This window comes from Apostichopus japonicus, chromosome 7, assembly GCF_037975245.1.
Source record: "Apostichopus japonicus isolate 1M-3 chromosome 7, ASM3797524v1, whole genome shotgun sequence".
NCBI classification, from domain to species: Eukaryota; Metazoa; Echinodermata; class Holothuroidea; order Aspidochirotida; family Stichopodidae; genus Apostichopus; species Apostichopus japonicus.
In genome coordinates this window covers 16,887,636-16,900,182 of record NC_092567.1, presented here as the reverse complement: position 1 = coordinate 16,900,182, position 12,547 = coordinate 16,887,636, and the positions used below count along the sequence as shown (strand labels likewise).

Sequence of the window (12,547 nt, the reverse complement as noted above, 5' to 3'; positions counted from 1 at the left end):
GTGAACCAGTAACACCTGGCAGTAAACCGCAGTAAAACTATTCTACCAGCCTGACGGGACACCCTAATAAACTGTAACACAGAAAAGTGTGCTTTGTTTGCGATTCGCTTAGCGGAATCCAAACTTCACGGCCTAAAAGGCACTAAAAACCAAATCCTTCTTGCACAGTAACCAAACTATCAGCAAACACCACGTAATACAGCAAAGTATATTTGTGCTGCAGCACGTTAGTGAAGACTGTAGGCAAGTGGAGAGCGAGACACGTCCACACTCCACGAAAGCCAACACTCTTGTAGCACAGTGCGAAGCTATCAAGCCTAGGATATGTAAAGACACAATGCTAAATTGCAATCCATGCAATTCACCCTCATCTGAAGCCATGGCTTGTGCTAAGCTTCGCTAATCCTACGAAGAGCAAATCCCTGAGTCTTTTGTCATATTCCCTTGATAAAAAGGTCAAGTCCCTCACGTCTCGTCTGTGGAATTCGCAGAGTGACTTTAAAGGATCAAAAGATTACGTATGAATAGTGAGTATTTGGCTTAAACCCAAACTCACAAGAACTTGTCTATGGTTTAATTTATTCATTAGTAATCTTTCGATTTGAGGGTTGGCTTTTACATGCATACCAATGTCGACCTTTCGTTAAATTCCTGGTTCAATCAGCCAAGCATTTTCAGGTACGATATATTGCACCGCTTGTCGAGACTTGTTTTCTCTGGCCATTGGTGTTCGGGCTGGAGGGAGGGGGAGGGGGTGTTGCAGGGCTTCGGGGGTTGCTGCAGGGCTTCCGGGAGGGGAGGGGGGTTGCTGACCGTTTGTACTTTTGTAGAGGGTCATGTTTACTTCGCTATAGGGTGTTGGGTAAGTTTTTGTTGCTGTGGGGGAAGGGAGGGGGGTAAGGCTTTGGTGTTAGTGCCTTTAAGGTTGAGACATTTTGGATTCCGCTAGGCATTCTTGGTTAACAGTGGCGAACTAAGCGGAAAGGGGGAACGGTCCGCCCGGGTACCAGTTGAGAGGTCATACCACAGCCCCCAACCGAAAATGACAATTCCCTAACATATAATAAGTTCAAAAATTTGCCAAAGATTTTGCACTATTTTGCATCTAAGCCACCTTACATAAAACAAAATATGCTCAGAGGGGGTCACTACCTCTCGTACCACCTCCCCTCAGGTCAAAATCACCTGCACGGGGTGACAAAGGAAGAATTCGCCCGGATGCCAACTATTCTATAGGTACGCCACTGATGGTTAAAGTTAAAGCAGCCATGGTAAGCATTTTGAAATAAAACGTTGCATAGCGCCCTCCTTTTACATATGATATTCCTACCTCAAACAGCGAACTAGTTTTGGGTAGTACTTTGCAAAACGTCAACCTATGACGTCTATGACGTCAGCTAAACGTTGCATAGTGGTAACCTTTGGTAACATGGTATTCCTGGATTATAGGACGTTGTATAGTGATAACCTTTGGTAACATGGTATTCATGGATTAAACAGAGAAGCATTTTGGGGTAGGACGTTGCATTGTGTCAACAATGCGTAATATATTCCTGGTTTCTAATCGCCTAATATGTCGTTACCAATGTGCAGCACTACATGATATGCTATCTTTTTTGGTCCAAATAATACTAACATGTATTGGGTGAGGTATGTTGAATACACCAAGTCCCATCCTAACTTGCCCTTTGCAATTTCCGCTCAACTACCAATTATATCGTGTCCATTTGATCGAACCGCCGAGAAAGAGGAGACTACACCGTATCTATATATAGTAATAATACGTGTTAACAATGTAAATGAATGATATGATTTCAGTTATAAATAAAATCGTTTTTCTTGAATAAAATACAAATATTTTAAAGTTAAAATTCCCTTTATATAAAGAGTCAAGACCTATTAATGTTCAACTTTTTTTTTATATCTTTCTATACAATAAAAATATTAATATATAGCTAAACACCTTTCGGTGCCACGATGTACACATTGGTTAATGCATATAGTAATGCATGTGATACATGCTGTGAACAAGAAGGGTTCTTACCTACACTTGTTTCGAAATGTTACTTTGATCTCACCCCAAATGGAAAGCAGCACGTTAATTTCGATTCCCAGATGGCACAATAGTTGCATGGCACTGATTATTGTTAAACATAAGTTGCAAGTTGATTTCAAAGTAAAGTGAACCCATCCAACCTTTGTCCACCCCTCGTCCCCACCCTTAATGCTTTCCTATCAAATAATGTTAACTATCGTGTGTAATATACACTAACTCCCATTCGATTTTGGCGACCCTCTGTCACTCTTTTATATAAATATCTTTCGTTTACAGTAACGTAAATAGATTAAAAAATGTGTCTTGCAAACCAAATGGATATAAATATTGAACAAGATGTTGTACCTTCTCATTCTATAACAGACAACCATTACTCCATACATATTATATATATATATATATATATATATATATATATATCATTCATTCAAGCAATCATTAATTCATTTTTCAAATATCATTATTCATTTATTCTAGCAATCATTTATTCATATAATTTAATGCTGAATGGTAAATCCACGTACAGTACATTCTTCAATTAACTTTGCACCTTCGCATTCTAACCTAACATCATTACTCAATACAAATTAATGCTAAATGATGTGATAGTACGGACGTACTTTCAACCTCTGCAACATACTATAGTCATTACATTACCCCCTGGGCGATTATTTGGACTAATTGATCGATGTTTCAGTTTTGTTACACATAGCTGGAGGATAGTTCCGTCGGTACTGTTCTAATAGGTGGATTAATAAGTTAGGATTAACACATACATGATTTATGTTCAGCAGCAGATAAATAGTTGTTACTCCAATAAAAGACACCACTTCCAGACCTCTCACGCAAGTAAATGTGACTGACACAATAGCTTAGTACCAATTTCCCTGACTTTACTTTGAACTTGTTCTTTTAACCGTATGTTTATGTCATAAACTTGACAAAGGTATGTCAATTAAATGGTACTTATTTATCTCTTCTTTAAACAGAAATTTCTGCTTTCAAATAACTGTGCTACTTGCAGCTGACTCACAGCTGAGGAGAAATGTTTTGATATCATTAATCACATCGCGATAGCTTACATAAAAAATTTAATTGATAAATTTTTGGTAGGACTGTCGGAGACCTCCGTCTTAATTGTCTCTTAGAAATCGTTCTCCTTGAACACCTTCATAAGTTAGCTGTCATTTACTTTACCTGAATCTGCTGTAAACCGGAGAAACAATGTCACTGAATAACACACCTTTATAGTAAAGGTTCGTTATCTAATGGCTAATTTACAATTGTACACGGTCCACACTTAACCACAGATAATTTTCAAGTATGAGTGAGTCCTCCATTAACATGAACACTAACGTCAAATCACGTTCCGTAGATGATTTTTGTGATATTACATGTACCTGAGATAAATACTGCCTACATAGTCATACGTTACTGCATTTTTTAGACGTAACTCGTAGATATGGAATGTTAAAGTAACTTATCGCTCTTAACTGTGAATAGTGACAAGCCTCTTCATATATTCAGTCTTCGAGAATAGAGAGAAAAGTTTATCTCAAGAAACCGAGAAAAATCTCAGATAAAAATCTCCTTTAAAAGAACTCCGATAATTTATAAGTATAAAAACCTGCACAAACATAGATCTTCTGTTACACTTCATCGAAACACTTGGCGATTGGGAACCGCACAAATTCAAATTCTTATAAGCCGGCCTTTGACACCAGATTGCAACATGTTCCGGATGAAATGGAAAATTTTGATACGAGAGCAACGCTAAAGCATTGGTCTCTGCTTGAATAATATCTGCGGGTTGGATCCAATTGTGTTCATAATTCATGAATTTTGACTGGGAGGCCCAGGGATGAACCTGAAGCTCGGAATTCAATCAGAATATATACTTGTGAAAAACTAAATGCCCTGAACCTTGTGGATAATGCCGTCGTTGTTACGAACTCAGTTATTAAAGTAAGATGCATGCTAAGCTGTGTGTTACACTGCCCCCTGCTTCTTGACTGTTGATGTTAGGACTTTCTTCGTGGTCTGACGTGGTTCCTTTTATATCTGACAAGGAATGACTGTCTGAAATTGGATCCGTTGCTTGGATACCGACATCAGCAAAGACAGGGGGGCTACCAGTCATCAACCCATGCATTGGGCACAAACATTGTCCTATGGAATCATTGCTATTAGATTCTACTTGTGCGTCATCTGTGATGATATTATAGTCCCGGGAAAGCTCCGCGGCTTCATCCAAGTTTTCAAAACCGACAGGTGTGTAAATGGGCGAACTAAAAAGGGAGCCACTTCTGGGCCTATTTTCCGTTGTCTCAACTACCATGGTATCCATTCGAGAACCGGCCATACTCCTGAATAGAAAAGAAACAACAAAACGCCTACTGAAAACCAGCCTATACCCTGCATATATTTAGTTAACGTTGCGGTCAGACCTATCCGAGCCATTCGAAAGTATGCTATGAAAGATTGTGAATATCTTGTGAATAGTATAGTTATTATTAATGAATTATTTTGCAAACTTATTTGAATACAACCAAACAAACTGATAGATTGTGTCTCCAGCTTCCACTGTTGGTTAATTAAAACCGCTTAAAGTCATTACAGATGTATGGTGGCACACATAACCCATTCCTCTGAACGATGTACTTACCAAGATTGTTGGTGTCACGGAGAAATCACATGAACAAGTCACCTGACAATACATATTATGTACAGTGAGTGGGCGCTCTATATTATACTACTTACTACCCATTTTAATGACTATATATATATAACATATGTCATATTTGTAATATGTACTAGACGGCATAGATCAGTGCTGACAAGAACAGTGACAACACCAATCATGTCAAAAATAGAAACACAGGTGAAAAACTCCTAGAAACGTCTGTCACCTCACATAACTACTACTACTACTACTACTACTACTACTACTACTACTACTACTACTACTACTACTACTACTACTACTACTATTACTATTACTATTGCTACTACTACTACTACTACTACTACGACTACTACTGTTCAAACCCTTACGTGATCGAGAATTGTTTTTTTTTTAAAATAGTATTTATCCAAAGGATAATGGTATATGCCTTACACTGAAAACTTAAATTGGTTCACCGACTAACAAAACGTTAGTCCATCTGGTGCCTCTCCCGACTAACATAGCCTTAGTCAGTTGCTATACCGACTAATTTATTCCTTAGTCAGTTGGATTTCTTAGTCGGTCATCTTAGTCCGTCAGCTTAGTCGATCAACAATTTTTTAGTCGGTAAATGTTTATTAGTCAGTTACATTAGTTGGTGACATTAGTCGGTCTTTACCGACTAATTTATATGAGCCACCGACTAGTATATAGCAGGTTTTACATTAGTCAGGATGGTGCCTCTCCCGACTAACCTTTCTTAGTCGGTATCGACTGACTAGTTGCACTGACTAGATTCACTGAAAGAATTAAACCCGACTAGTTTCACTGACTAGTATCACTGAAAGAAAAGAGAGCAGAAGAAACACAAATAATGTGTACGTTGGCAGTATTTATTTCTGATAAAACTTCTGATGTCTACAAAAGGCTGACTTTCGACAGATAGAGAAGAAATCACTGTAAATAAAATCTGAAAATCTGATTTTTTTCCAACAAAGTTAAGACAAGTTAATGGATCAAACATGAATCGCAAAAGTATAGCACTGCACAATAATGCAAAGTTGAGTCTTGGGCAAGGGTTCCTCATGACTTTCGTTTTAAAGTGGTACCCCAAATCGACACCAGTTAAGTCTTCACGAACAAAGAGTGTTTCTCTTAACTAAAAATGGCCTCCCACTTGTCTTCAGGAAGCCAAAATCTGCACCATTATTGACCTGTGAACAGAAAATATGATATACGTGTAAGCACAGATACAGATATAGCACATGATAACTCACATTATCATAAACATACATTTACATTAAAATTTTATAACATATTGGGAGGTATACATTTAAATCTAGGTCCCTCAAATTATAAGCCAGGAATAGCAGCTTTACCAAATTATTATTAGCTTTGCACAGCATAACACCAAGTTATTTGTCAAAGCTTAATAATTATGTTAATCATGTTAATAATGATCCCAATAGACCGGGATCCCAGAGGGTTTGGTTAGCTGGGAAGGTAACCAATTGCCTTGTACATCACAATGTTCACAGTGCATTCCTGTATATGAAACCAGACGACTGGCAAACCGACTGTGGTGGGTGTGGCTGGGAGAGCAATTTTAAAGTCACCTGATAGCTAACCTAGATCAGTTTTCATGGTAACACATCAAAGTAAGTACAATATGTCAGGTATGGCCCCAAGAGCAACAAATGGCCATTGCCAGTAATTATTGGTGGTGGGGTACCCCTGCCAGTGATCTATAATTGACCCCTCAAGGCTGACCTAGGTCAGATCATGAGATAACCACTTGAAACCTACTGGAAAATGTTGGTTAGGGCTTCAGATACAACTGATGGGCTTTGCCAGTAATTTTTATTGGTGGGGTACCCCTGCCAGTAGACCCCCAAAATGCCCATCCCCCATTGACCTAGATGAGCTCATGATGTAACCAGTTGAAAACTACTGGAAAATGGTATCACTTCATATGTAAGGGATGGGAATTTCCAGTCATTTATATTGGGGGGGGGTACCCCTGCCAGTAGACCCCCAAAATGCCCATTCCCTCATTGACTTAGGTCAGCTCATTAGATAACCGGTTGAAAAATTACTGGAAAATGATAGGTATCACTTCATATGTAAGGGATGGGCATTTCCAGTCATTTACATTGGTGGGGTAACCCTGTCAGTAGACCCCCAAAATGCCCATCCCCCATTGACCTAGATTAGCTCATGAGGTAACCAGTTGAAAACTACTGTAAAATGATTGGCAGGACTCTATATATATGTAAGGGATGGGCATTTCCAGTAATTTATATTAGTGGGGTACCCCTGCCAGTAGACCCCCAAAAAGCCCCCCCCCCCTCATTGATCTAGGTCAGCTCATGATTTAACCAGTTGAAAACTACTGGAAAATTATTGACAGGATTCTATATGTAAGGGATGGGCGGACTCTGGCAGTGGTGGCCCACCAATATAAAATACTGGAAATGCTCATCCTTACATATGAAGTGATACCTATCATTTTCCTGTAGGTTTCAACTGGTCAAATCATGAGCTCACCTAGGTCAATGAGGGGATGGGCATATTGGGGGTCTACTAGCAGGGGTACCCCACCAATAAAATTTACTGGCAATGCCCATCCCTTGTATCTGAAGTCCTAACCAACATTTTCCAGTAGGTTTCAAGTGGTTACCTCATGAGCTGACCTAGGTCAGCCGTGAGGGGTCAATTATAGATCACTGGCAGGGGTACCCCACCACCAATAATTACTGGCAATGGCCATTTGTTGCTCTTGGGGCCATACCTGACACATTGTTCTTACTTTGATGTGGTTACCATGAAAGCTGCTCTAGGTTAGCTATTAGGTGACTTTAAAATTGCTCTCCCAGCCACATCCACCACAGTCGGTTTGCCAGTCATCAGGTTTCATATACAGGAATGCATTGTGAACATTGTGATGTACCAGGCAATTGGTTACCTTCCCAGCTAACCAAACCCTCTGGACTCCCGCTCTACAGATCAGTGAAAATTTGACCAAACTTATGAAGCTTGCACGTAAATGATATACTAGACTGGTTTTTTTTTTAAAACAGGTTATGAAAAGTATCTTAAATATCATTAAACAGTTGGGTACAATAGTTAAACTCACTCTTCCATCTTTTTTCTCTATGGTACTTGTTCCTTTGCTTTTTGGACTCTTGGATAAACTCTTTTGTTCTGCGAAGGGTACCAATATATCATCTTAAAACATGTCTTTAAGCCATATATAACACAGTTCTCCTCTTCTGTTGTTGCCTCCACACTGGTGTCGTACATCACAGGAAAGCTCACCCTTGACTTAGATATTTGGCTTTTCAATTCCTGCTGGAAGAAAGAAACAGCAAAGTATTCATCATTTGAAAAAAAAATAAAATAAAGTTGTCACCACAAAGTTATGTGAGATTTGCTTCCACTATAGTCTCAAAAAACAATCCCAAAGTTTGAAGCAGACTGTATAAAGCTGAAAATTTGAATGAGAGTGTCATCACCATTGCAACCAGAATCAAATGCCCAGAATACAGAGATAATAAAACATGGGCTAAATCTTTGTTTGTTTTTATGATCTTTAAAAATATAAAATTTTAGAAACAGAAATGCACTGAGCCAACTTATTTATAGGCCTAATCGTTTTTAGTTGTTATTTTGCTTGCTCACATAACAAGCCTGTTTAGACCTAGGCTAGAGGAGAATCAGTACTTTGTTACACTAAGTTTGTCTTCGGTTGTTTTGATATAGTCTACTAGTAGTACTAAAGTATATAATGGACCGGCGAAGACTAGAGAATACCCAGAGTTTTAGCAACTGCGTTAAACTGTATCATCTGATCTATTATTTACGCCAATGAGTTTCATTCAATCGAGGATCAAAAAGAGAAAACTAATTAATCTTAACCTTTAAACTTTGCTACTAAACAGATATGCTTGAATTACAAATAAATGTCAAAAAAACATCATAATCTAAGAATCGATGCATATACATATACATAAACAGAATAATTTGAATTCGCGCAAGTGAACCCTGCACTACATTGGACAGAAAAAAAACGTGCAATTAGACCAAACTAAACATACTCAATTTTCCGTTACTTCTACATAAAATATCAATGCAAATACAACAACTTACTCTTTTGGCAGTATACTAAAAGCACATGTTATAATAACTTCAGACTATCAAGCTTTCCTGAGAAAAAACGGTTAATACTTCTTACAGTAAGCAAGTCGACCGTGAAGGAATGTCGCAATTGTTTCCTGGGCGTGACCGGAAATTAAATACTAAAAAATGATAAATGAAAAGGTTAAATAGAACTGAAGCGTGCATCCTGACTGCTCGCAACATATAATACCATTGACTAGCCAACATAATTTGTTCAGCCTACTGTGACTGTACGTTTGAAGGTCTAGCCTTGCTTATTCAATATCACAAAGCCTACCCATTTAGATTCACATGGGAAATTACAGGAAATCTTTACCAAATAAGTGTAGACTTCAAATAAACTATTGAGCCTTATAGTTCCAGCATTTGTTTGGGAATAAATAAGAAGATTATGTGCCACTGTCCAATCTAGCCCAATACACACATAACACATTGTTAATTGGTGTTTAGGATGCACACTTTAGTGTTGAGAATGCACTGCAGTACCCAGTAGAAGCCTATAGGCTACTCACTGTCATTGCACTTGTGTATTGCGAAACGCCAACGTGACAACGGTAGCGTTACACTAACCATAATACAGTACTAGTGCCAGTGGCCTAACAATTAACTTTAATTTTACCTTCAAATTAAAGGAATAACAGGTAGGCCGATGATGCAGTTAATACCTCCATTCTTCTAAAGACCTTCTTGGGTGATTTACGGTTGAAAGTTGCTTAGAGTGATCGTATGAAACTATGCCAAGCCCAGCAAGCTGCCGTTGCCTCTCGGTTTCCAAATTGAAGTGAATCGAATTGGGTTAAAATACATTAGTCTGTCGACACCGACTAAGCTACGATTATGGCGTAAATCGGGTGTCCGTATCGTTCTTAGTCCATGGGTTAAAATACCTTAGTCCGTCGCCACCGACTAAGCTGCGATTATATTTTCCTTAGTCAGTGTAAACTAACTAAGAAGCAGCGATGAAACGAAGATTTTTGCTAGTCCGTGTGCATTGACTAACGTTACAGACTAATTTAACGTTAGTCCGTGGCAATATTGACTAGTTTATTTTTTCAGTGTATATATAGCCACACCATATCACAGCGTATCGTCCGCCTCACTTTGCCTTCCACTTTCCCACCTCATGCTACCTAATTAACCTCCCTCCTGGTCCTACCTCCACGCTTGCTTCTTCACCCTCCCACCTCACGCTCAGTCCCACTCATAAAAAGAAAAGAAATATGAATAATGAATTCGACATAAGCATACCGCCTGAGAATTGGTGAATCAGCGAGGGATGAACTTCGGGACCTGCCGCCGTTCTTAGCCACGTCTTCTTTACCAATTTCACAGGGATCTCGAACGCCATCGGGTAACGACTTACCTAGTAACCAGTACGTCTTCATGTTCCCCTTTCCCTGTCAATGTGAAACATTATCTGTTAGTTTCCACTCGCTGTGTATTTCTTGTTAGTATTTACAAAATTTCGGTATCGATTTTCAGCAGTTAATTATTCAATACACAACAGAACAAACAGAGTAATACATACGTTCTAAACAACTATTTATTGACATAGCAGAGAAAACTACCATGGCCTACCTTCAGTTTTAACAGAGCCTTTTTGCTCAAGGATCGAAAAAGATGTAGGCCAATTTCGCAAGTAGGTAACGTCATTAATAAACGTTGCATTATATTTAGTATTCATGGCTAGTGTAGTCACGTAAACTTTACAGTGTTTCAACTCAAGTCACAGGTCATTTATAGCCAACTCAAGTCAAGTCATGTGTCATTTATCTGCAAGTCAAGTCAAATTGAGTCAAGTCTGACTTGAGTCAACGTCACTGACTTGAGTCACGTCCCTGACATTTAATGCAGTCTATACGCTTGTCCTGTCAATACTTATCCAGGCCTACAGTATTGCGTTTCGCTTTGAACATAAATAATTTCGTCATATGTAGCATCATTACAAAAGCAAGCGAAAACTCTTGTCTGGGTGCACCAATACAGACTTCCGAATGAATTCCCTTGACTGAATGGAAAACATCATGCAATTATGCAACGTCCGTTAAATTCACAACTAATAGAGCTTTGCATTGTTCTGTCTGAACAATTGAACAGTACCAGATCACTGCTAGCTACCGTCGCACTTTAAAACAATTGCAACCATTTGTCTTCTCAGTATAGTTTGCAGGGTTTGTCTTATATATATACCTGTATTTCAAACCTACTCTTTCATATAAAAGCTACCTGCAGGTTGAACGAAAGTTAGATAAAAGCTACCTGCATAATGAAAGCATACTCCTATATTATCTACCTGAATAATGAACGTACAATCTCATAGCTACCTGCATTTCTTCCCAGTAGTGTTCCATATGTTGTTGCGTGTTTCGAGTAATTACATAAAGAGGGAGCGATACCAAAAAATAAAATGTTTTTAATGATTAGAAAGAGTTTGCAGATTCTAACGTTGTTTTGTAGGGGTAAAACAAAGATAAGCAACTGCCAATTACAATTTTTACAATAACAATTACAAATCAGTTTTGCTTTCAATAAAAATATAATAAAAAAGTTAAATTCGCACGTAGAGTCTGTCCATATCGCCAATATCGTGATTTTGGCATTGTGACATTAAAGTGGTAGTGCTTGTAATAATAAGATTTCACAAGGTCGGGAACCTTATTACGTTCGTTCAGCCTCTGTTGGATAACTAGTTGATTATCGTTTATCCATCATCTTCGTATCTAAGATCTTTTGCAGACAAGGATCTGAGATTTGAAGTAGACCCAATAAATCCCGAGATTCAAGATTGGACATTAAATAATACATTCCTGCATCACAATTCACTATATCGGATCTCTCGTGAACAAACATTGGTATTGTCTGATTCTATATGGAGATTTTCATGGCCATATCAAACAGATATTTGACATATGCTGCTGAACATCATATGCATAATGTCACCTGCAACGGGGATGCATTATCAACAATTAGTTTGTTGTATTAGCACGTATACCGCGATGTATAGGCGGCCTTGTATCAGCATGTAGCACGATCCGGATATGTGCAATTAGTTCTTTGGGTTATTCTTTGTTAACTAATTTCGCTTTATTGTGCCAGGTTTATTCGAGGACTAAATGAAAAACACATTGCTCAAGCCTTTAATATAAAACAACCGCAGGTAGTTCCACTTTATTTGAATTACTAAGCTACTTTTCCTTATACATGGCTAGACAAGGAAAGAGACTGAGACAGTTTTTACATGTTGAGAGAAGCGAGACGCTGGTGGATTGCCTCTCTGAACATAACGATGTGTGAGTTAATTTCCCGACACATGCTGACTTCAGCAGTCCCTTGAAGTATTCAAAGTAAGAAGCAAGAGTTTATGGACATTTAAATGGTATCCATAAACTTTTGAATAAATTAAACGATAGTATACACCAAACGGCCTGCTCTCAAGTTCAATCTGCTCTTTTCTTCATCGTCACTTCCAAAAGCCGCCGACGACGATCATGCGAAATGATCTCCGACATCGTCCTTATTCGCAATCGGAGGTGGACGAAGCCTCGAATATTCTTCGTTGCAAGTAATTTTACAGGAAACAGTCGCTTTCACTGTATGTACATTACACGATAAGAAAAATCTGCATAGTCATGTGACAAAACATTACT

The 12,547-nt window shown here is 38.5% G+C and overlaps 1 protein-coding gene and 1 long non-coding RNA gene across 6 annotated transcripts in view; both read right to left on the bottom strand.

Annotated features, from left to right (window-relative positions):
- Window positions 1–1,770: 1,770 nt before the first annotated feature.
- The window catches only part of LOC139969510 (soluble guanylate cyclase 88E-like), an 86,496-nt gene continuing 75,719 nt past the window's right edge, over window positions 1,771–12,547 (bottom strand). For all 5 annotated transcript variants that reach the window (XM_071974552.1, XM_071974554.1, XM_071974555.1 and 2 more), the window contains 2 exons: window positions 10,149–10,297; window positions 1,771–4,422 (listed from right to left, as the gene is read on the bottom strand). In XM_071974552.1, coding sequence (XP_071830653.1) covers window positions 4,017–4,422; window positions 10,149–10,297 — 555 coding nt within the window. In that variant the 3' untranslated portion in view covers window positions 1,771–4,016. The remainder of the gene's footprint in view (window positions 4,423–10,148; window positions 10,298–12,547) is intronic.
- On the bottom strand, window positions 5,169–9,967 carry LOC139969514 (uncharacterized). Its single transcript, XR_011793740.1, has 3 exons — window positions 9,520–9,967; window positions 7,858–9,019; window positions 5,169–5,935 (listed from the first exon to the last, which is right to left on the bottom strand). It is a non-coding gene; the product is annotated as an uncharacterized lncRNA (long non-coding RNA).